General features: G+C 34.8%; 1 protein-coding gene across 1 annotated transcript; it reads right to left on the reverse strand.

The window, feature by feature from the left end:
• Positions 1-857: 857 nt before the first annotated feature.
• On the reverse strand, positions 858-24,739 carry LOC133323268 (serine-rich adhesin for platelets). The gene is made up of 6 exons (XM_061532211.1): positions 23,818-24,739; positions 12,526-12,728; positions 11,469-11,787; positions 7,274-11,395; positions 1,451-2,101; positions 858-937 (listed from the first exon to the last, which is right to left on the reverse strand). Exons 1-6 carry the CDS (start codon positions 24,737-24,739, stop codon positions 858-860), a joined length of 6,297 nt encoding a protein of 2,098 aa, XP_061388195.1.
• Positions 24,740-26,891: the final 2,152 nt, after the last annotated feature.

Here is a 26,891-nt window from a genome sequence, read left to right on the forward strand (position 1 = left end):
ACTTGTAAGTAAATTTACATTTATTCTGTATGTATGTAGTAGGTACAATATATTTTGTAATTTTTTCTTTGGATTGTTATATATATATTACGTTTGTAAGTTTCCTTATGTTATGTTGCACAAAGAACGGTCGCCGCTGCACAAGTTGACGCGACGACGACGATGACAACAACAATTATCCGAACAATTGTAGCATTTTCCACTAAAATGAAAACAAAAATTTCAATAAACACAAATAAGGGAACAGATTATATAAAATTATAAGAATAACAATAATTATTTAATTAATAAACAATAATTAATATTTATGCAAATACATTTACTCTATTAATGATTGTTTTCTTTGATTTTCATTGTTTTATGTGTATATGTTTTGTTTGTGGTTTTGTTTAGTTTGACTAACTATAATAAACTGTATTAGTATTAGTAAGCGACGCAACTCTCTTAGCGTTGCGACATTATCACATACATTGAGATCAATGGGGATGGGGGCTGGATGGAAGTGCTACTATTGCAGTGGTAATATTTTGAGGAGTTGTTGTCATCTGATAGGATGGACTTTTGTTTCACTGTTGTTTTGTGCAACGGCGATCTCTTCGTATCAGTTTGGTAAACTCGTTCACATTAATCATCGTTAAATAAAGAACGACCGACCAATTTCCCTTACAGTTGGTGGTTGTTTCATTATAAAATATTATAAAAAAAATCATAATCGCGGTAATATTTATTTCTGTTGCCTTACGCACGATTGTAACACTATAATTTTGGGCAATATATTAGCTACATGTAGAGCTTTGTAGAGAGGGAAAAGACACACACATATATTGCTGCATATATGCATACAATATATGTATGTTTCAATTGTCTGGTTCGTCCTGCAATGGTCTCTGTATCCACTTGGCCAAGTGTGCAGATACGGCACGTCTTATGCCACTGGCTGTAATACACAGAAATTATAAAAAGAGTCTCATATATTACAGAGTAATTTAAAATGTGGGTCATTAATCATCGTAATCGTATAATATTAGATTGATAATAATAAAATAAAAAAAAAAACGCTTAAACTATATATCATGTTTGCTACATTATAGCGATTATATTAATAGTTTGTAATTGTTTATGTAGGCGCTTACACACTGATCAGTGTGTAACAAAGTTCGAACTAAATAGAAACAATCATTTTACAAAATGTAAAACCAGGAGAAAATAAACACTTAATACAATGATGAAGAAAAAAAAATAATTAAAGCATCTCTCTTGTTTGTGTGAGTGTTTTAGATTGAAAATGAAAAATATACATTTTGGCTGGCTGTAAACATAAAAATTCCAGAATATATTAAAGTTGAAGTGGTATTGACTTTTAACAACTACTGCGGAACTTGATGCACGCGGTGATGATTCAATATTGTGCGAATAATTAGATTCATGTAATATTTTATTCATTTCTTGCTTTCGCTTCCTGTTTGGGTGTCCTTGGAAACGAAATTTTCGCTATCATATTTACATTCGGGCGGTGGAGGTGGTGTTACTGACGCAGTTGGTGTCGTTAGGCTGTCTTGCATTTTTTGCATTGCATGCAATGTCTCTTCGTTAATTGTGTGCTCGGGAGAAATATTTTCTTTTATTTTTTGTTTTACTTCGGTGGGTAGCGAGTCGACATTGCATTCGATCGCGTAACATGATGGTGCGATGGAACAGGAACTTGTGACGCCACATGCGGCAGCACCGCTATTACTCTGCAACGTGCTGCCCATTTCTGGATCTCCACTATTGGGATTGTTAACAGTAGACGATGTTATTGTCGTAGTCGATGCTGTGGTGACTGACTCGTTGCCAAATGATAAATTTTGACGAAACACTTGTTTACTGAAGTCGCGAAATTGTTTTGAGGCTGCATCCAAGAACGATCTTGATTGTTCTGTAACGACGGCCGCAGCTGTGGTCGCCACAATATTTGCCAAGTCTGCATTACTGCTGTTGGCAGCAATTAACATATCTGTACCCAGTTTGGACCATGATGGTGGTGACTGTTTTCTTAAAGGCATAAGCGTTTTTGATGTTGCCGATTGATGTTGTTCCAAAGTGCATTGTTCCAATGTCGCTAAAATGTTACGAAATAAAAAAAAAACAAATTTGGAGTGTGGTGAAAAAAAATTGAATTTGTTACGATTTTGATGGCAGTAAACAGTTTTACAAAATTAAAATATATATGTATGTATACAGTGCAATTCTTCTATAACTAGTTAACGATACAACAGCTTCAACTAAAACATTGATTTTCAAATGGAATAGAATATTACATATTGATTTCATCGCCTTTGTCGTTAAAGGAAAAATGTTGGATAATGGCACTACTGAAAGCCTATAACAAAAAAAAATCAAACAATTCTATAAGTAAATCTAATATATATAGTGAAACAAATATATATTTTGGTTCATGTAAAAATGCATACAATTACTTATTTATGTCATATGAAAGAAAATAAATTGATTTTTTTATGTAACACATTCGATTCTATACCCAGTGTAATTTCCTATTCGAATCAATGTTATATAGAAAATGCAATAATAACCAAAAAAAAATCATATTAAGAAAGTGTTTTCTCATGCTACCGCAAACTATTACTAAACCTCCACCATGTTTATTTGTTGTTTTGGCATTTTTTATATTAAGTGCTCCACACCATATAACGTCGGTCGGAGCCATACATTTGAGACACTTTATTGAGCCGATATGTGAGGATTTTCGCCCTTTTTTCTTCTTAAGAATTGGAATTATTATTATAAGGACGTGCTGTCCTTGCGCTATTTTCGACGAATTTGGTCTTTTTTTGACGACAGAGACCGAACATTTTGCAAATGTATAAAATTTAAAATTTATAAAAATGCTACTCTTTAATCTTTTTCATTTTTGAGGGAATACAATTAAACAAACTAAAAAAGATAAATAAAGAACTATGAAGACTGATATTATTTTCGGCCAAATCAAATAATAGGTATGTTTGAATAATTTGTAAAGGGCCTAACACACAATATATCATACTGTCATGACGATGAACCCCTTGGCGAATGTGTGAGATTGACTAGTGAGTGGGAAACTTTTCAATCATTACTCCAAAATATAATGATTTTCCTCCCAAAAAATCGCATTCAGTTTTTTCACCCGTAGGATCTCACAGATCAAAAGATCTTTGTTACCTATCGTTTATAGTGAAATGTAGGCAATACGTCATAAACTAAATGTGGTTTCTATTATATTGACCATGTAAAAATAGCGAGTTTATCATTAAATCATTAAAAGTGCTATAGAAAATAATTAGGAAATAGAAATAGGCAAAATATATACGAGGACACAATTTAAAAAGTATATAGCGTAAAAATAAAATTTTACAAAATGGCGATTTGTTAAGCCTTCGCTTAAATAATCAATTTAGTTGAAATTGTTCGTATACGAATAACCTATTAAGTATTAGCGGGCCTAGACAAAATATAAACTTTTTGAAGCTGTTTTTTAACATAGCTGAAGCCGAGGTTCGCCCCTTTATAACTCGGGAATTACTTAAGTACTTATTATTACTTAAGAAGTGAATAGCATTGGGTTAATTGATCAGTCCTTGCAAACAGGAATTTCTAAAAATCGATTATAAGATTATAGTAGTAGCGAATCCGAGTAATTTGATATATATTTTGTGTATGTAGCATGCACAGCTTCAGAGTTATACTCATCCAAAGGTGAAAATTTTGTGCGATCAAATTTCTAAAAAAAACTATTTTTCAGGCCAAATGTTTAGATCTGTCAATTGAATGATATGGGTACCCGCGATCAGTAAGGTTTCTTACGTTTCGGATGAAATAAAATCTTCTTCGAGAAAATCCATCTACTAGAACGGCGGGGATTGGCCTTCCAAATACACGAAATTTGGCGAAAAAAGTTTTTGGAAATATCGCGGATTTAATTGCATTTTCTGTGGATAATTTCCGTTTCAATAAATAACCTGATACGAAATTTAAACTTTTGCGGAAACAGAACTAAAAACTTCAGCCGAAAGAGAGATGTACCCAATTTATCTCAAAAATAAAGTGAGCTGGGTCCATCCATGAGCTGGGTCATCATAATGGACCGCATTGAAATATATATAGATAGATGTATTTTTTTTAGGGTACACACCGAAATCGGATGCACGTTAATGGCATATGGATCTTTCGGAAATTATTCGCGTTTTACGAGTTTTTGGGTACTTCAATGCACCGTGTAGTACATCTAAGCTGTCAAATGAAATTTCACAAAACATTGGAAGATAGCCTTTAGTATGTCATGCAAATCGCATGAGCATCAAATGATTTTGAGGATTACGCGATTTAGATGAAATTTAAAATGTATACAGTCGAATTCGGTTAAGCGAAAACACCTAATTTCATAATTTTTTTTCTCTTAAGCAGGATTTTCAATTAAAAGAACTTCGGATAAGCGAAACTCTTTGCCCTTAAAGGAAGTTTTCAAACAATATCTGAAAAATCGTGAAATTTATAAATCATTTTGTAAAATGAATTGAGTAAGAACTTCTTTTTTTCGTAAACATTTGATTGGAAGGTTAGAAAATGTGCAACCAAAGTTTAGGATTGCACATACAAATTTTAATGAAGTTCGTTGCCATTACAAAAATGATATTTTTATTATTTTTTCTCTTAAACGGTGCTCGTTTCATATATATTTGTGTTTTTGCAACAAAAAAGTCTTTCTCTTATACAGATTTTCAATTAACCCGTTTTTCTTTTAAGCAAAGTAAAATGATTGAAAATTCACCCGAAATATTAGTTTAAAATTTTTAGTTTCAATAAACCGATTTTTTTGATAAACCGGCATTCGGTTATCCGAATTCGACTGTATTTCATAATATAGTTTTATTTTAAGATGTATTCCTATTTATAGAATCCCAAGATTTATCGGAAGAGTCTTGATATAATCCGCAAGTTGTATACTTATACACAAGAAGTGATTATTTTTATATATGTCAATTTGTCGGCGAAATTCGGGTAAAAAAGAAGAATAACCCCAACACTTTTTTGAGAAATTTCTTGTATAAAATTTTAAAAAGTAAATATGATGACATTATTTCTTCGAACCAAAAACAAAAAATTTTCCTAAACATCTTTGATATAGCAAGAAAACAAAAATGCATATTTTTTATGAATAAAATATTAGGTATGTTTATTTAACCCTTTGAGCCCCGTATTTGTTTCCGTAATCATAGAGCAATTTTCTGTTCACAGATTTAATGCAACTATCCTAGATAGGATATGGACAAAATTTGACATTGCAGTACATTCTTTCTGAAAAATAAAAGCCTAATATCAAGAAAACCAAATGCAAAATCGACGAAAAATCATTTTAAATTATTCTCTATACATATCGTCAGCTAAAATGCAAAAAGGCGAAACTAACAAAAAATTGAAAATTGACTTTTTGAATGTCAATAAACTACATGTGTTGACAAAGTTTTACACGTCTGCGGTCAAAAAATTAGGTTCTACAAGTGGGTTTATTTGATAAATGCGAAAAGGCGTAACTAACAAAAAATTCAAATAATTACTTAATTGTTATGACTGCCATTAAACTAAATAACTAAATTTGTTAAAAAATTATAGTCTATTATTCGTCATATGCAATATCACCCTGCCGGGCACACTTTTTCATTTCACATGACATGTTTATAGTTTTCATTCAAAACAGTTTTTTGCTTCTCCTACACAATTATGCTTTTGTTAGTTACGCCTTTTTGCATTTTAGCTAACGATATTCTGTTTTAAAAGAATCAAAAAAATTTCTGACGGCAGAATTCGTATATTTCGAATACGAAGTGATTTAAATAATTTGGGCTGTATACACAAATTAGTACTGTACAAATTTTTACCCTTTTTCTCTATATTAAAAAGCTCATAACTTTACCAAAAATATGAATTTTTTAGATTTTTATTGTGATATGTATCGTCCATAATCAGGTTTTGACAATCCGATCCAAAGAATATATATCTACTAGCTGTATGTTAAATATAAGCTCTAAAACATGTTGTTGCCTGTGGGAGAGTATGCGTAAAATAAATAATGATTTATATGGGAACCAAAAAATGTACTGACGTTTACAAAAATAAAAAAAAAAACAGTTAAGAAAGTTCAAAAGTCGAAGAAACTACGGTAAAGTTCGGCAAATTAGTTCGTTATATCCAAGGTAAGGAATAACCTAGGATAAACAGAAAAAATTATATTCAGTTTCGAAATTTAGAGTTTTTGTGTTGTTTTTGACAATACTTAAGCTGGTTCTCTTTTTCTTTGATAAACCTGACATTTTGTGCAAAGGCTGCCAGTGGTTGGATACAAAATTAACTTTTCTGTGGATTGTCATCGATAAGTATTATGTATATTTGTAAAAAGTTCGTTATAACCGAATCCAAAATAATGAAAACTGAAAGTTGGGACCGAATAAATAGTTTGTTATAAAGAAAGTTCGCTATATCCGTAGTTCCCTATAAGAGTAAAGATTTGTATGAAAAATCTGTCCTAAAACTTCGGGACCAGAAAATGTGTTTGCTATATGGAAAGTTGGTTATAACCAGTGTTCGTTATAAGCGTACTCAACTGTATATATGGGAGTTGTATCTAAATCTGAACCGACTGTCACCAATTCCAATAGGATTCGTACTTAAGCCAAATAAATAAGCTGTGCCAAATTTCACTGCTTACAATTTTACATGAACGGACCGACGTATAAATCGACCATATCTTTAATAGGAACCCATGGTTCCTATCTCGTTTCTTTTTGCATGTTACAAACATATGCCCAAAGACATAATACCCTGTATGACATCAGTTCCGTTCCAGAACCTAAAAGAATCTACTCATTTTACAAGTTTTGCAACTTTTTACTCGAAACCTGTTCCTGAACACACAAAACTGATAAAACATTTAATCAAATTTAAGAGTGCACAAAACAAAATGGCGTTCTCTTTGTAAACTTTTTACTCGAGAAATTTGGCCGAGTAAAAATGGTAAACAGGAATGCCAACATCTGATTGGCTGTTATGTTGATTTTGAAGTATTGTCATGTAATATTGACATATTTACTAGATTTGCGTTCCCGAAATTTTCAAATTATTTTGTACTCTGAGAGTGATTTTGAAATGTTTTCCTTTTACTAGTTTTACTATTAAAAATTACTGGAACAGACCAATCATTGTTTACATTTAACACATTTATATAAGGGGCATATATCCATACCTTGACTATACTGTGGCGGTACCATTGAAGAAGTCACTGGTGTACTCGTGACGCCTTTCGATTCTGGTGAAGAGCTACGCTGAAATGGATTATGGAATAGTGTCAATAGTTTATCAACAGCTGTGGGATTTGCAATCCATGAAACTTTGCGCACACGCTGTTGGTGTGCTGTCTGTGGAACCGCCATGTCTTCTGCTGAAGAACTGTTCGTATTATCTCTAGCAACGGCAACAGCTGCTGTTACAAGCGCTTCATTGACGGTATTCTTAGTGAGCGTTATATCATTGTCACCAAACACTGCGATTGGACACTGTCCAGAAATAGTCAAATCTTGAGGGTCCACGTTCGGATATACGTGCTCGGCCGAGTGCACCGACGACGAGGAATCTGAACTGTCTATATTACTGGCGGGTGATGTAGATGACGATGATGAAGAAGATGACGAAGTTACCGATGATGATGATAACGACGAGGAGGAGTCGGAAGTTGTTGACGAAGATGATAACGTTGAAAGTGTTGATAAAATAGATGGAGATTGCTGAATTACTGCACTCTGACTACATTCAGGATTCGCTGAATTCATTGCTAGTGATTTTGTTGCATTTGTACTTTGTTCACTTTGTTGTTGTGGTGCTTGAGAAAGCCCTCTGACTTTCATAATCGACGTTGCGCAAGAATCGGTGGTTGTATTGCTTTCTTGTTGCTGTTGGTTCGTTTGAAACGACAAAGGAGTAGGAGAGACTTCATGGCAAGTAATGGAGTGGGACTGTGTGGAATTTCTAGCATGCAGTTGCTGCAATTTGTTATCGTCCATGTCTGCTTTCACAGTCGTGGTGGTGGTAGCCTCTTGCGCATGCTTTACACTATCATTTAAATTCTTGGACATAGGTGTTGGTGGGGGATTAATGGGAGGTGTTATCGGAGGTATTGCCCGACTAGACAGTGGCACGTTGGGGTCCTCGTAAACCTTGCGTACTAGAAACCTGGAACGGGGTGAAACCGACAATCGTTTGATGGACTGTGTCGACGATGAAATCGTCGCCATAGACGGCAAGGAACAAGATGTTGGCAGCGATGTTGATGTCAAATTCGGATAAGTGGCATCTTTAGATCCTGCATCCGAAGATACTGACTGTATAAATACACTACTGCTGGACATGGCTTTTGTAGCTGCGAGTCCACCCGTGACTTGGTTTTGTATGCTTGGTGAAGTCAAAGGGCTGACCTCGGCCACACGGAATACCTGAAATCTGCTGGAACGGTTGGGTGACGAAGATGGCGATATTGTTGTTGGGCTGGGAACAGGTGAGCGTAAACGTGTGCCTGGTTTACGTTTAACCTCCAACTTATTGTTTGCCGTTGCCGAACACGTTACGACAACTGGATTACTGGTGTCGACCACAGGTCTGCTATGACAAGTCAATGATATCTTTCTAGAGCCCAAGTAGTAACCACCCTTGCGCCTACTCATGGGATTAATTGAGGGTTTCTCCTGTTGTTGAGTTTTTTCGTTGCGGGCGCACATAGAGCGGACGTTTTCTAATACCCGGGCATAGTCCAAATGTGCTTCACTGCCCACAGACAAACGCTTTGGCTCATCGTCTATATCGATTTGAGTGACGGTTGTATTTGATTTCAAAACTTCTGCTATTTTTGACAAACTGTCAACTTCCACCTTGTTACCACGTATGTCAATGCGCTGCAACGTGCTGTTGCCGCCGAATGTCATTATGGATGTCAGTGTTTCGATGCCGTTGGCGCTAAGCTCAGCACTCTGAAGGCCCAAAGTGGTTAATGTTGTGTTTTTAGTTAGACTGTCCTTTATTGTGGAAACGAACTCATTCGTTAGACAATTTTTTCCTATGTTAAGCAATTCTAGTGACACCGTCTCTGCCAGCAGATCAGAAATGGAAGAACCTGCCTCCTTCGTAAGATTGTTGTTCCACAAGGCAAGAGCCTTGAGTCCACCTGGCGCCCTAGTGCTCGTCTCTCCGGTTGATTCTAGTTGCCGCTGTTGCCTCGTAAGAGTGTCATTCTTGGTGAGTTTTTCATTAAGTTGAACCGAAGATGAGAAGTTCAGATCACCACTACCAATACTTCCATCTAAAGAATTGTCACTGCACAAGCTGTCAGTGCTCTGGGAGCGATTCCGTGTGGATTGTGTCAAGAAGGCGCATGTTGATTCAGTGCGCCTTAAGCCGCTACTAACTCCTCCGGGAGATGTTGACGGTGGTGGAGGAGTTTGACTTGGACTTGTACTAATTAAGCTAGTCGCTTTGCTTTTCTGTGATATACTGTCTTGGGCAATTGTCACCTTTGGTATTTTGTCCCGAAACTCATGTACTATTGGCGATGCCGTGGGCTCACCCAAAGCACCAAATTCCACTTGTATCGTAGGTGGTAGAACAGTTTCGGAAACGGGCAGGGAGGTAGAAAGACAGGTGTCCGACTTGACTGCTTCAGCTACTGGACGCTCCCTCTCCGAAACGGGCGTTGAGATCTGACTAAACTGCGTTTTTTGTGGAGTTGGCGTAGAAGATGGCGTCACACTGGCTGCGGCTGCAATTAAACATTCATTAGACTCTGAAGCTATAGTTGCTGTCTCTATGGAAAATTCTTTGGCTAGATCATCCAGACGGGTACTTTCTAGGGATGCTGACAGGCGGGTAAACTCTTCAGGCAGATGACGACTTATATCACCTTCCGAGGCACTTTCGAACGCTGAATCTGTACTGTGAGTGTCGTCGAAGTCTTCTCCAAACTTGGTGTTCTTATTTACATCTAACGCTTTGGTAGCAGCATGATGTTGCATTGAATTGGCAGGTTCAGAATTTCCCTGCGCTTCTCCACTTAAAATGCACACAACACTGCCGGCGTCACTTTGCCTGCAGTTCCTTTCTTCCGCCTTCACTTCGTAAATATCGACATTTGCTGTTACCGAAGTCGGTGATGATATCTTCTCCAGCGAACTGCCCGAGAAGATTGTGGACGATGTATTTTGTACAGGTACCGAAGTCACATTTAAATTGTTGTTATCGCTGCTGATGTCATTGTTGTTATTAATGCTTACATAATTATTTACAAGGGGGGACTGAGTTGATGTTTGTGCATCTAACTTGACATTGCAAATGGGAATGACAGATGGTTCAATTAGGCCCGAACTCGAAACATTCGTCGAAGGTGATGTAATGAGACCTCTTCTGTCAGCTTCTGCATCTTTCGGTGATGATTCTATGGACACTTTATTCGCTGCAGGATTTGAGAGAAGACTTGAAATCTCCGTAGTTCCCTCGCTTATTTCCGAATCCGTGTCGTTTGGACACTTAACAAATGTGTTTGATGTTGTTATAGTCGTTTTTGCAGATACTGTAGCTGCAATGTCAAACACATCATCACTCATAAGACTAGCATCTTCGGAACAGCATGCAGCCAGTGTGTCGGTGGAAATGTTGGAAACCCCATCTTCACTACTACTTTCACTATTCATTGAAAGTAGTTTGTCAAGCATGGATTGGCCGCCAACTGACGCCTGCGAATTGCCTTTGAGTGTACTTGTCCGCACAGTATCATCTGTATCCTCGTCCGGATCAATTTCTTCAATCGTTGAACCCACCGTTGATATCAAAGGCGGCTTAAATGATGACACTGGTCTAGGTTCGATTTCATGTTTTACCTCAATGTCACTTTGTTCACAACTACCGATAACACTATGTTGTTCATCAATTTTAGTTAGTTGATTTTTAAACTTCGCCTCAGTGTCAACGTCGCATTCAGTCTTCAATATAGGCTGATTCTCAATTTTGGTGTCCCAATCGCCCATTTCCTTTCCATCGCACAGATCAGCCGGTGCAGATGTATCAAACGGTGACATACTTTCGTCGTCGTCAATGGCAGCGGCCCGCTGAAATGTCGTTCGTCTTTCCAATTCTTTCGACTGCATAATCAACGACAGAACTATGTGGCGCAAACCGTCGTCCCCAATATTGTTGTTGCTTATATCAATTAATTCCAAGTAATGATTAACCTTCAACATCTCTGCTATGGTATCGGCATCATTACAATCCAAGTCATTGTAGGCTATCCACAGCTCCTTTAAAGTTCTATTATGCCAAAGTTTGAAACCTACAAAAGATAGATATAAAAATAGTCTCATCAAACCTCCCCATTTCATATATTTTGTTTAATTCAATCTTACACAAACTGCTTAACGGCGCTCCTTTTAGACCACAGTGTTCCAATTTCAATGTATGCAAATTTGATGTGTTGAGCGCATTGCCCAAGTGGTCAGCACTGATTTTTGTAATGGGATTACCCTCAGCATTCAGCACCTGCAGTTCCTGACTGTGACTAATCATGTATGTGCACGACTGCCAACCTCTATGTGTCATTCCGGCGGCATTCGATGATATATCTAGTTCATTAGTAGCCTCATAGTATTCAATAATTTCAAAGAGTGCACTGGCTGCCGTTTCATTTAGCTTACAATCGGAAACATCTATGGATTTGTATTGGACCTAAAATAAAATTGAATATATTACAGGGGTTACTTCAAAAAAGTGAATGCAAACAATAATCGATTAATCGTTTAGTCGATATTTTATTCATTTTTATAGAACGAAAGAGATTAACAGACGACGACACATATCAAAAGAAAAATCTAAAAAAAAATAAATTGTTGGGGAAGTTATGGGCTTTTCAATATATAGATGATGGAAAAAATGTGTACAGTACCAATTTTTTTGTATACCGCCTAAATTATCAAAAACGCGTCGTAGTCGAATTAAACGAATTGAACCCTCAGATTTATTTTTGATTCTTCCAAAAAAGGATCAGATGCAACAAAAGTTCTTGTAAAAAAATCATAAATAATAATTTAAAGTGATTTTATAGTCGATTTACATATATTTTTCTTGATGTTGGACTTTTCAGTTTTCAGAAAAAATGTACTGTAGCTCCCAAACTAATGAATATAATGGATTTAAATTTTGTTTATATCCTACATTGATAGTTGCATTAAATCTGTGAACAGAAAATGCGTTGATGAAATATATGTTGCCTTTAAAATAATAAAAATTCAACTAACAAAACCTTTGACACTTAAATATGAAATTTTTCAAAAAATTAAGTTAATCGATTTATACTCTGTATGAGCATATGTAATTTACAAACTTGGGGCGTAATATCACTATTCCTTAAGTTTTTAGGTAATTAAAGCAACATTTCTAATTAGGTCACAGGTGTTTGCTACTTACCCTTTTGAGAACTTCTTCCAATGCTTCGCAATCACTTGGCGCCAATTGTGTTGACTTGAGAGATAGTAATGGTTGTCTCAACTGTTTCGTCAGATCCACCGCCTTCAAATGATCCAATATACATGGTAATGGCTTTGTATTGTGCTTGTGGCATGATGTCATATACAGTTCAGCAATTTCCGAAATGCTTTTGACCAAACAAACTGCAAGGAAAAAATAAAAATGTACGCACTCGTTTAGAATAGGAAAACTTGAGTACATAGCACGCATACAGTATCGGAAAAAACCTAAGTAACCCTTCAGTACATCTATTAATTTGGTTTTTTATGAAAATCAAGTTATACAATTTGTTTTTATTATTCTTATTCTATATTTATATTTTTATTATTGAAAATTCAAACAGAAAGAGTACATAACTAAAAACAACATTTTTAAAACTCAGAAAAATTTTAAATTACGAATTTAAGAGGACAAAACTAAAACACTGAACCATTTAAGTTTGAAAATTATGATTTGCTACTGAATAATATCGTTTTCATTTGAAAATTTACTAACGTAACTGGTTTTTGCAAATTTTTACAGCTTCAATTGATGACAACTGTTAGAAGTGAAGGATACGGAAACGAGTCACCTGGATGAAATATCTAAATGATTCAAATTGATTCACATACATATATAAATTGTATACATATGTACATGCTTCAAATGCACTGAGTGATATTTTGCACGTTTTTCCTCCCAACTGTTTTCCCATCACATGACATTATAATAAGACATCATTTCGGTGCTAAAATCAGAAAAATGTCAAAATATATGGCATCATTAAAACCTGTAGCTTTGAGACTCTGTATATATATATATTTACAACCGCATGTGTAGTACACATTTACATGCTATGTATAAATATCCATCCATCACCTCCATCCCTCCCTCCCTACAAAATGTAAACACATATGACACAACAACAGCACGTTGTGTTCTCTTTTTGTTTGTCATAAATATGATTAGTTATTTGGTATTGTTGTTGTTTTATATTTACTAAATACTATTTGTTTGCACATTTCTTTTATTTGCCACTTTTTCATTTGTTCGAGCGTGTGTTTAACACTTTGCTTTCATTGAAATTATCGTCGATGACATCACAATCTCAAGCGTGATATGTGCGGTCGGTCAAAATAAAATTCCAGACAAATAAAAAAAATAAAATATAAAATAACAAAAAAATATAATAAAACCTAAAGCCAAAGAAATAAGAGACACGGACATGCTTGTAGGTAAACAAATACAAACATCGATACATATTTAATTTGATTGGTATGTACATCATGTACGTACATCATTTGTATAAAATCTGCACAGGCCACACATATATATTTTGTTTTTTTTTTTTTTCAAATATCTGTACTTGGATAATATAACATCTTTAGACATGTTCCCCATATTCAGACACATTCTCCAACCGAATTATAGATATGAAAAAACTTTCTTTCAAACACATTTTAGAATAGGTTAGCTTTTAGGGATAATATTCCCCTATATAAAGCTATCTGACTATTTTCAAGTTGGCAGTAAATTGTTTTTTATTGTTTCCAGTGGGTAACAAACGTTCACTCGATTTTCGGAATTTCGAAATCTTAGCCTTAGCGGGCTAAGATCTCAATTTCTAGAAAAAGTGTACTTATTGCCTTTTCACGTTAAGCCAGCGATATGTGATGGACAACCGATAAAGCAAACATGTGCAAGTCAACCTTGGTAGGAGTCTGGGCGCATTGTTGTAATATATCATACTATATCGATGATTTTTATTTCTGTTAAATTCCAGACTGCAAGATGTGTCCTGAGACTCCGGGAAAAAGACACGTGGTTGTCGTTGCGTTTTGGCCACGCTAGATAGGAGCTCACATATCAGTGACTATGATCCCTTCCATAATGACTTTGATAGCATTAGGGCTGGAAACTATTGAATATATAGGGCAGCTTCGGCAGCTCTCACTGTACATCACTAGCTTCGATCCATAGGTATCGAATATCAAAATAAATAACTTTCGCAAAGTTTGAAATCTTGAATCATATTTAGATGCACGGTTTTTTTGTATTTTTACAAATGTTTTGGTAATATTTCCATTCCATTTCGTAAGTATTTCGTGTATACAACTTTTTTAAATTTTAAGGCTGTATTATTTAAAAAAAATTAAAAAAGTAATTCATCACAATGTATATTCTTATAAAAAAATTAAAATTATAATGTTGTAAGAAGATTGACAGAAAAAATAAAAAAAACTATTAAAAGTGCCTTCGGGGTAGATTCGGCTTTGGAAATTGGGGCACATTCGGCCATATATAGATAGTGCTATATTATTTCCTTAAAATGTTTTTTGGTTTGTCTTTAAAAATAATCCTTTAATATGGTTCGAAATTACATATATAAGACCGCGTGCTTGTATTGACGAAAATGCGATAGAAAAAATGTCAAACTTTGAGTCGCACATTAAAACAAAATGAAACATTTAGAGGATATGAATTTTGTTAAAATCTTGACACGTCTAAATTAACCAACAACTATACAATCTACCAACTTCTACTATCCACCAATTCCGCTTTTTCGATTCATTTTTTCCTATGGAACCTAGGATGAGCAAAATGCATAAATGTCTCCGAGTGATAAGGCTGCTAATGCTGGTTTTGTACATCCTTTAACTTAATCTAACCTATCCGTTAAACATTTCATCTTTCGCCTTATTTTTTTAACCATAAACTAATTACCACATGGCGAAATGTCTTATCGGTCTTAATATTTATATAGGGTCCTCAATAATGATTAAGTTTTAATTAAAACATGACATTTTTTGACATTTTAATTCTAATTGGATAGAGGAGGATATTAGCGCAGTCGGTGAAACCATTAAAACCCACCCGCCGCCCCAAAATACACCCAGAGTTTTAGATTGAAGGACACCAAAGGACCAAATAAGCTCACAATGAAATTTGTCGAGTTGTTTGAGTCGAGTTTGTGATCCCTACATGGATAGTCTATAAATTCTGGCGCTCTTAAGAAAAATAATTTAAGTTTTGAAATTTGAGTTTTATTCGGTTGTTCCTGGCTATATTTAAGTAGCAATATATTCTTGGTGATCCTTGAAGTGTTTTCTGGCTGGGTTTTCCGTGTTGCTGCAGTTTTTTTGGCGTTTATTTTGCTGAGGATGCCGTCGCAGTGTATTTGCAATGTCTGCAATGAACATATTGCAAAATCTAAATACAAAATTGGATGCACCGGCTGTGCAAATTACTTCCACTTGGATTGTGTGGGTGTATCTGAGAGTGAGGCTCGAGTTAATAAGGCTCTTAGATATACGTGCATTACATGTATCCGTGCTTCTGGTGGTGATGGTGTGGCTGGTGTTGTTGATCATGGCGCTAGTGTTAGTTCGGTTGCTGGTGTGATGCCTGTTTCTAGTGCTTCTGTTGATAATGGTGCTGCACTTGTTAATGCGGATGCCTTACGTAGTTTGCAGAATGATATGTTATCTACCATGAAACTAAAGATGGATGCTTACATGGCACAGTGTATGCAGGAGTTTAAATCCCAAACAGATGCTCTTTTTGAATTGTACAGTGCTGAATTCTCTGAGGTGAAGAGCAATATCACTGAGCTGAAGCAGTCCGTTTGTGATCTTAAGTTAACTGTCAGTGAAATGAAAAACACTTCTATTAGTGTGGAAAAGAAGTTAATAGACAGAGTCCATGAATTGGAATTATATAATGCTATGCTCCAGCGCAGACTGAATCGATCGAATGTCATTATTAGAGGATTGCCGGACAATATAAAAGACCTTAGAGCGCTAACTGTAAATATTGCTAAGGTTTGTGGGATGCAACTGGTGCCTAGAGATTTGCAGCACTGTTGTTACATATCTGACCGTAGAGCGGTGTTGGTGAAATTTAACTCTGTGCAGGATAGAGATTCACTGATGCGTAATTACTCTAAAAAGGGTCGTATTCTTCTGAAGGAAGTAATTGAGAATTGCATTGTGGAGTCTCGAGTGTTTATAAATGATCACTTAATTAAGTCGACCTCCAAACTTATCTATGCCTGTAGAGATTTGCTTAAAAGGAAGCATATTAGGAAATTTAAGCTGCTTAATGGTGATCAGCCCTTGGTTGAAGTTCTTCTTCCTGATGGAACGAAAACTAGGTTCGAGCAACAGGAACTTATTAATTTTGCCAATCGATCCCGAGATTCGCAGATGCGGAATGTATTGGATAATGATTGTGGGGCGGTGCAGTTTCCTGTTACATAGCCATGTGATGTATATTTATAATTGTTGATCTCATTTTTCTTAATTTTAATATTATTTTTCTTAAAACAATTATTTTATTTTTTTGAATTGGTATATTCTTTATTGTTTAATTTGTTATTCTTTTATTATTATTTTGATATGCATTCAATGTTTAATCGAACTTTAATAATTATGCTCCCCAGTCTCTTATTTAATTTTTATGTGCCCTGATGTGAATCTAGGGCCTGTAATTAGCGATGCTCAATTCTTTACGCAGAACATTCATTGTGGTGATGGTAAGCTTACGTATGCCTATTTGAACTGTCAAAGCATTCGTCCGTCTAGATTCAATAACAAATTGGATGAGATAAAGTGTCTACTTGTTGGCAGTGGAATTGATTTTTTTGGTGTGACTGAGTCTTGGCTTAACTCAGCTGTCTCATCGAGGTCATTGAGAGTTCCTGGCTATAAGGCTCTTCGTAGTGACCGCATTGGACGTGTAGGTGGCGGTGTTATGTTGTATGTATGTATGTGACAGATTGTCATATAAGGTGGTTTTTAAATCGGATCATTATGGTGTATGCGAGTCTTTGTGCGTCGAGCTGTGTTTCGGTGCATATACGTTGCTTGTTGCCGTTGTATACCTGCCGCATGGAGATGTAGATTCCTTTCGTAGCATTCATGAGGGTATTTTTGATTCATATGCAAATGTGTTTGTCTGTGGTGATTTTAATTGTAACTTATTTAATTCTTCGAAATCTACGTTGATGCGGGGCATATGTAGGTCTCTTGGGCTTTCTATTGTCCACAATTCCAAGCCTACGCACTTTGATCTTGCTCATAGTTCTACCTCGCTGATTGACTATTGTTTGGTCAGTGATCCCATGCGGCTGGGCTTTTCCTCGCAGGGGCAGTGCCCTAGCATATCTCGCCATGCGCTTATCTTTGGGATGATTGATTTGCCTGTAGTTGCTGAAGAGAAGGTAATCGAGTATCTTGATTTTTGTAATGCGGATTGGATCGGTATTTGTGATTTTGTGTTTAATTTTGATTTTTCTCCTCTGTATCTCACCAGTAACGTAAACAGCCAACTGGCCTTGTTTGAGACGTTATTTCAGAGTTTGCTGTCTTTTGTTCCTCTTGCTACTCGTCATATTAGCCCCAAAAATGATGAGTGGTTGAATTCTGATGTTGTGAAGTCAGCTCGTTCGATTCGGGATTTAGCTTACTTTGAATGGCGCAGAAGGCCTACTGATGACAATAGACGTATATATTGTATCTGCAGAAATCGTTGCAAGGCTGTTATGCGTAATGAAAGAAGAAAATATTATGGAAAGTTGTTCGGTCGTATGAACAGTAGTCAATTATGGAAGTCTCTTAGGTCCTTTGGTTGTCTGGATTGTGGTGATGATGTTCCTTTTATTGATGTTAATACTGTTAATGATTACTTTTGTAATGTTGGCAAATCTAATCCTGGTGTGAGTGTAGGAATTGATGGTGCCTTGGTTCGAGAGTCATTTAGGTTTTACTGCGTGTTTATGGAGGATGTTGAAAGTGCTCTCCGCAAAATTAAGTCTGGAGCTGTAGGTTTTGATGGCATTCCTATTAAATTTTTTAAGAGTGTTTTTCCATACATATCGGTTCACTTTTTGCATTTTGTTAATTGTATTTTTATGACGTCATCCTTCCCGCAAGCTTGGAAGGTGGCTCGTGTGGTGCCTGTTCCGAAGAAAGGGTCTTCATACAGTCAGTCTAACTTGCGTCCAATAAGTGTATTGCCGGCCATGTCTAAGATAGTTGAGCATATTATTAAAGATGCTATTTTGGAGTTTCTTGGTGATCACAAATGCCTGAGTAGTTCTCAGTATGGTTTTCAGCGTGGCTGCAGTACTACGGTACACTTATTATCCCTTACTGATGTTATTCGTGATGTTTTTGATGGTTCTGATGTTGGTCTTCTTGTTGGTCTTGATTTGTCTAAGGCCTTTGATTCAATTGACCACGCGCTGCTTATTCGCAAGCTTAGAGTCAAATTTGGATTTTCCGTTTCGGCCTGTAGACTAATTTCGTCGTATCTGGAGTGTAGATCCCAGTTTGTTGTGCACAAGGGTGTCCAATCTGATGTTGGTCTAATCCGGTGTGGAGTCCCGCAGGGCTCTGTACTGGGCCCATTACTTTTTATTATGTTCATTAATGACATCATGGATTCTGTTACTGCTAGTGATTGTAGTCTCTTCTTGTATGCGGATGACATACATGTATTCTTTAGGAGTGCTGATCTCGCCAGGTTGGAGAATCTTGCTAACACAACGTTGCAATCTCTCTCTATGTGGATCTCTTCCAATGGTCTTGATATAAACTGGGATAAGACTGAAGCTGTTTTGTTCAATTGTTGTTATGGCGGTTCTATGCCTAATATTTGCGTTAGTTCCTTTACTATTAATATTGTTGGTGAAATGAAGTGCCTGGGTGTAATTATTGATGCCAAACTTAGTTTTTCGACCCACATTGATCTTCTGTTGTCCCGTGTGCGATTCCAGCTTAGGAGGCTTTATAGTGTCCAAGCATATTTGCCTCTTGGTGTTAGGGTGAAGGTAGCTATGTCGTTGTTGATGTCTCAGGTTAACTATTGTTTGGAGGTTATTTCGGGCTCTAATTCTGGTCATTTGCATCGGCTCCAAAAGGTTGTTAACTCCATTGTTCGTTATGTATATGGTTTGGGTCGTAGTCATCATGTTTCCCAATTTGTTGTTAAATTTCTTGGCCTATCCTTTTATACTTATGTTGAATATCGTATCCTTTTGTGTTATTATAGAATTATGAGAAATGTTGATTTACCACTGTGTAGTAGGTTTGTGATGTGTAGATCCTCTCGGAACCCTCAGTTGTTGTATCCGAGGTTTTCGTCTGCAATTTGTGAAAGATCATTTGTAGTTAGAGTCGTAAGATCGTGGAATCAGCTCCCTTTGAGCCTTCGTAAGTTTACCTCTTCCACTTTTGCGTATAGGAGGGAATTGTTTGGGCATTTGTCTCGTATTTGATGAAGCTGGCTTTGAAGAAATCGCTGATTACAGGTTGCATAATGGTACTTTGTCTTTTTTTTTAATTTTTGGCTGGGGAGCCATTTTTATTTAAGTTCGTTAGCATTTATGTTATAGATTTATACAGATGGAATTTAATGTCTGTGGTTCTGATATTGCTCTTGGGCTCGAGAGGAATATATAGTATATTTATATGTATGGTTCCTTAAGCTTCCTTTCCCCTCCACTTTTCTTGGCAACAGTTAAGTAGAGTGCAGTGGATTGGGGTTCTTGTTTGGAATCTGTTATGTTAGCGGTTTGCATTAAATTTCATTATGTAGAATTTTGTTTTTTGCTGTTATGTATTTTTAATTTATTTAGTTGATTCTTTGTTTGGGTTTTTATTTTTTTTTTTTTTTATATATAAGTTAATATAAGTTATTGGCCATGCTGGCTTTTTTATATTACATTGTATGAAATAAATGAAATGAAATGAAATGAAATGAAAACATTATATATGCTAAAAGCTTTTATTTTGATTTAAGTTGGAACTACGTGGTTGTATTTTGCAAAATATAACATAATTTTATCTTAATTTTTATGTATATTTGATTTAAATATATATATATATATATATATATATATGACAAAATGTAATGAACTAATCAAAAATTATCTTCAAATGATACCCAAAATGAATATATGTATGTTATTCTTTCAATGACATTGAATGTTGAATATGAATCATGCCACACCATATATACAAATATTGTTCATGCATACATACATATGTAGGTTTATTGGCATGGCACTCAAACTCACAAGGAGGCTTCTTAAACCAACTAAACATTTTGTGTGAAAAAGCGCACTCGTAATGACCAACAATAAAAAGATTTCTGCCTGCTATATGAAAGGTTCGTCATGAAGACATGTCTAAATATATGCCCATAAATATTTGCATGTATATACATGTGTGTGCCAATTTAAAAGTGCAAATTTTCTATGTACGCTCCCACATTAGCAGTGTGTGTCCACCATGCGCGTTATCTATGGCTACAGCAACAACAGGAGACAGTCTGTCTGTCATAAACGAATACGTCATCGCTGTTCATTCATATCACAGCGCTCAAAACAATCACAATAGTACAGAGGGAAGCAGCAAGAAACAAAATGACACACTTCAAATAAAATAATATTGATAAAAAGAAAATAAATAAATGCAGCTTCATAGGATACATAGATAGAATAGCTGGTAAAGTCATAACTTTCTTGACACACATTAGTTCTTCGTTATATATTTAAGATCAGTTCAATTTATAGGGTAACTTTAAAGAAATACGTATTTTAAATTTTTCGACATTCCAGGGGCATTTATTCCTCTATATTGTATTAATGTTCATTTGTTTCGAAATGTTTATTTCCCGATGACAGTAACTCATGTTTAAGTAGTTTGTACTAAAGTTAAGTAAATTCAAAATTTGGTAAAATATTGTTTTTTTTTTTTTTGCCTATAGTCGGCATTAGTTTCCTATTGCCGGCATGGTATGTTCCAATAGTCGGCATGTCGTATTGTAATTGAAAAAAATTTGTATATTTGACTGATTTTTTATTATTTTCATTAACATATGGCTATTAAAATTATAGATTTCATTGATTTATTTTATGAAAATGTTTCATTTCATTTATTTCATACAATGTAATATAAAAAAGCCAGCATGGCCAATAACTTATATTAACTTATATATATATATATATATATATATATAAAAATCCAATATAAATAAATATAAATACATCACAGTACAAAAAAACAATCTACATAATGAAATTTAATGCAAACCCCTAACATAACAGATTCCAAAAAAGAACCCCAATCCACTGCACTCTACTTAACTGTTGCTAAGAAAAGTGGAGGGGAAAGGAAGCTTAAGGAATCATACATATAAATATACTATATATTCCTCTCGAGCCCAAGAGCAATATCAGAACCACAGACATTAAATTCCATATGTATAAATCTATAACATAAATGCTAACGAACTTAAATTATAAATTTTGCTGCCGACTTTATGAAACAGTTATCCAATACTAGGCATGGCTAATACACTCACTTTCAAGGGTAATTTTTTTTTTTTTTTTTTTTTTTTTTTTTTTTGTTTAATAAAAATATCATTGTTACAAATATTTCTTAATAACTTTACGTGCTAAAATATGACTTTGTATGTTCTTAACAATTATGGAAAATCCGGATGAAAAATATATAACTTTTATATATTTTCTATCAATACATGTATAATAGGCCTCTAAGGCTTCCTTTGTATTGATATTATAAATAAATAAAAAAAATATTTACGAGTATTTTAAAATCGGCATGCTCACTACTTTTTTTTACTATTGGTAAAAGAACCACATTGAGAAAAGCCTAAATTACTGCATAATAAATGCACGAGGAATTTTTGCACAGAGATAGATGGATTTAGTGGAAGGATTTTTTAGTTATTTGAAATCATATACAACAGAGTACTGGTACATGTCGACATTAGGAGCACTTACCCTTTAGCTGTTTTATAATTAGTTTTCAATTCTGGGCCTTGAGAAGAGAATTCGAAATATATATAATTTGCGGAAATTTTTTAGAAATAACTCTTCGTCGGCTGCAAATTTGTACCGAAAATGTAGATTTGCCTGCTAATCTGCCTAAAAACTATCACTGTAAAAGGTTAGCGACACTTTACAAAATAAATTAGCAAAGGACAGTAACCCTTACATTTTTAGCTAATAGGAAATATCACATTGTGATATTCGTTTCAACGACAAAGGGTCTGTTTAAAATAACTGAAATATGCTATCTATAAAAATAAAATAGGCTTTGATAATCTTGAACGATATTATCAGCTATCTGTGTCAAATTTTAATCGAAATAACAAAACCCAAAGGGGATGACAGACTGACTATGTAGATAAAATAATGATGCAGTATGCAGTGCAGGTGCATTTTTATTTTGTTCACCAAGTAAAATTAATTTTTTTTCTTTACATACTAAATTGCAGGGCAACCCAACACAAAATCATTTGTTTTCATCTATTTATTAAAATATATATCAGGCCTTTGCGCTTCCTTTTATAAACTAATAGCACATATACAATAGTTATAAGTTTTGTAAGATGTCATACCAAATATTAGAAACTTGTGCCGACTATTGTAAAAAGAGCTATTTTTTTCAAATTACACAACGTTAATATAAAATAATTTAAAAAAAAAATATATAGCATCGAAGACACAAATACATTGTAAAGGATATAGTAAATTCAATGGATTTAAATTGTCAAGTTTTCATTGGATATAGAAAGTCAAGTAAATTCCTTCTTTATGAGGCCCGGCAAGAAGTTCTAATGTACAACTCTTTCAGTTTCGACAAAATATTGAAAAATGCACTGGAAATGGAGGAAAATTCAAAAATCCTTTAAGTGACGACTACTGAAACATACATGAAGTAAGTCATTCTATCCAAACTTAAACCATCATAACATTTTATCTCAAACATAGATTAAGTCCGAAGATGAGGAATATCGATCCACTTTTCCATTTTAAAATACGAAAATTTGTCAATCTCATTTTTTTCTTATAGATGGAATTTTAGATTTTATCCAATCGTAATATTAATACCAAATCAGAAGCAGTGGACAAATACCAAGATCAATGTATAGGGCATATGATGAGCGTATATATCGACAACATTTAATAGTTAAATGTTAAAATGAGCTATGAGATTACAATGTACACACAAAAAAGTACGGGAACGGGAAAAGAGTTAATATATGAACGTCACGTACATATATGTATGTCAATTCTTCAAAATCAAAACTAGCAGGGTGTTTCTAGAGCATTGTTTTAAGAGTTTCTAGATAGTTGATTAAAATTCTAATTCTATATATCTCTATTTAAATGTCTAGTGAATTATTATTTTCATTTATCATTTTTAATTATGGACTTACCATGTTCCCAAGGATTCGCTGGCTCTAAATATCCGGTAACTAATTCGTTGTCGCTTTTAGGAAATGATACACGACGTGGAAGAGAAACAGAACCATCCGATGATTTTCGCACCATGTTCGGCGAGGCGGTGGCACTCACAGTACCCGATTTAATTGCACTGCTATAGTATGGCACAGTGTTGTCTGCCGCCGGCTCTTTTTTATCTTGTTCTTCTTCCACTTGTTGCAGTTGCTTTTTACGCAATTGTACTCCAAAAGTCGGCTCACTGGAGATATGCGGCAAATGAGTTTCCAACTTAGGACTTAAATCCAAAGGTAGAGACGCTAATGGTGACGATGGTAATGCTACTGTTGTTCTCGAAGGTGTTGATAATCCCGATGAAACAATTGACGGCAACATTTCATTAACATCCTCATACTCAATTCGCTGCCGACTCCTTGTGTCCAATGTATCATCCGTTGGGATTTCGGATATGAGTGGCTGTAATGATGGATTTTCCTCATCTGATGCAGTTGTTGTGTTTTCTGGTTTTCGATCCTGCTGTTGCAATGGCAGTTCGGTATCACCTGGTGTCATAACTGAGCCAGAAGTTAACAACGCTGATGTCGGTGATGACTTCGAAGATTGTGGAATTGCAGTTTCGGCTTGGTGTACATTGTGTTTTTCATAGTTCTCAATAAAATGGCTTGCTGTTGTTGTCAATTTGCTTATTGTTGCAATTTTGTTCTCGTTTTCGTTTGTCTTTTTAACACTATTATCGTCTATTGTAATGTTAGTTGTTGCTGTTGCTTTTGTTTCAGTAGTAGTTGGCGTCTTTGCATTGTTGTTGCTTTTATATTCTTGCTCTGTTGATAGTTGTTGTGTTCCTTGTGGGCTTTGTTTTTTGCTTTCGCTTACATTATCATATGCAAAACTACTCATATTCACGTTTTCTCTTTAAAATAATATCTTTTCACACTGTTCACTTCGTACAATTTCGCTTTGCTTTCATCAGTCTAAAATCTATAAAAACGGAAGCAGAATTCTGATCGTTTAATTAGCACAAAGAATGCAAATTGTCAAGACCGGTGAACTTTTTTCAGTTGATTGCGCAAAAAGTGCTCATCAATACTATATGGAACAATGGATGCAGCTATCTTTGGTGGATGATCGATCTGTCACCAAACTTATTTTTAACTAGGATTTGTTATAAATGTTTCGTTTCTTTTTTACGATAATTCGAAAACTTTTCACCGATAAGGAATAGAAATGAATGAATAAAAATATAAATAACATAGTAGGGAATCTGAAATGATTTTCAATGACAGTAAACAATATCTCACAGACTATACGCGGGTTATAACATCGAATGAAGAGTGTAAAAATAAATAAAATAGAATTCCGGTTTAACGATTATGCTATTTAACGATGGATCAATCCCATTACATAGTGTACACCACCGTTATATAATTCCGGTTTAACGATTATGCTATTTAACGATGGATCAATCCCATTACATAGTGTACACCATCGTTATATAATGAACACAATGTAAACTCCTGTACTTAATATGTACAACGGTCTCACACAAAAAACGGTTTTCAAGTGCACTCTTGGTTCGGCAAAAAACACAAAGAACCAAAAAAAAATCGTTACATCTTTCATCTTTATTGTTCGTTTTTCGGTTTGTCTTCGAATTAATTTTGCTTGCCATTTCATGTTACATCGTAGTGCAGTAAACATTAATATGCCTGCATGAAAGAGATTGTTGATAGGTGAAAAATTGAAGATCAATGAAAATCATCGTTAAGGTGAATCTGTATAGTCTTTACAAACACTACTACTAATTTAATGTCTTGTAAAAAAGGGTCGTTGATAAATCTTTATCAATATTTAATATCGAACGACTTACTGGAACCAGAAAGGGAATTCAAATGCTCAATACTATATAATTTGTAAAATAGGTTTGTTTTTAGAATGAAATTTCCCCTGAATGAAAATTCTTCATAGGATAACGAGAGTATCCGAAGTAATTAATCGGAAAACATCTCGGATGAACAATACTCGAAAGTAAAGAATTCGGATGTCATACAACATTTCGAAGAGAGTATAAAATGGTGCGACCAGAATAATATTGATTTTTCGAAATAGAGAGTTTTAAAACAACTTCAAGAAGAAGCTATATGCCAATGCGTGGAAGTTCCACATATGCTAACTACAATAAATGATTTTTTTTTTTAAACCTTCATAATATACTATTGTTCTCAGTGAAATAAAAATTGAAAGCAAATTTTTATTTTTATAAAGAAGAAATAACCAATTATTTGTACGCTTAGCGAATGAAACAGAGAACACAACAAGAAAGAGGAATCAAAACAAACGTTAGGGCCATGTAAAAATAGAAGAAGAAGAACAATGAAACAGAAACGTCCAATTGGTGGGGGGACAGTGCTTCAAACACTTCGATTGGGTGACTTGGCTGTTTGTGGTCATCACATCAGTAGTGTTTGTTTAAATATTACTGATGGTGTTGTTATTGTAGTTGTGCGCGACTTATTTTGATTGTTCGTCTGGCATGTATTTGTCTTGTTAGAATGTGCAAATTAAAATAATAATTTTGGTGCTGTTGCTGATGATGTTGTTTATTTACTTTTCGCTTGTGTCGCACACTTCGCGTTGGAATTCAACAAAATGGGGAAAATACAAAAAAATAAATAAATACTCTGCTGCTGTTCTATTTGCACTCGTGTTTATGGATCTTGATTTGATTATTTTTTTTTATTTGCGCGTATTTTGTTTTTTGAGTGATGTTGATAGTTCTGTTCGACGTTCAAACTCTTGAGAGAACTAATAGCATGCGCGCGATTGCTAACATGTTCGTATGTTCAGCACATGTATGTACGTCTTGCCTAGTCGAATATCTTCTTTTTTTAGTTTAATTTGTAATCTGGAGACTGAGGTGAATGTGTGTGTATACAAACATACATATGTATATATATGTTTGTATATTCATAAATATATATGTATGAGGGAAAGACGCTTGTTTGTTTTGAAAAAAGTGCATTTCTTTGGTTTTAATTATTATTATCATTAT

This window comes from Musca vetustissima, unplaced genomic scaffold (assembly GCF_032173495.1).
Source record: "Musca vetustissima isolate MV318-11 ecotype Yass unplaced genomic scaffold, APGP_CSIRO_Mvet_v1 utg796, whole genome shotgun sequence".
In the NCBI taxonomy this organism is placed as follows: domain Eukaryota; kingdom Metazoa; phylum Arthropoda; class Insecta; order Diptera; family Muscidae; genus Musca; species Musca vetustissima.

Bases quoted from the DNA above. Each gene is read 5' to 3' on its own strand.
- LOC133323268 (XM_061532211.1), bottom strand. From the start codon at position 24,739: ATGAGTAGTTTTGCATATGATAATGTAAGCGAAAGCAAAAAACAAAGC. The intron at 2,102-7,273 runs GTATGGATATAT...GTAACATTTTAG, and splicing joins ACCGCCACAGTATAGTCAAG to CGACATTGGAACAATGCACT. The intron at 938-1,450 runs GCAAGAAATGAA...TGTGTATTACAG, and splicing joins CACCCAAACAGGAAGCGAAA to CCAGTGGCATAAGACGTGCC.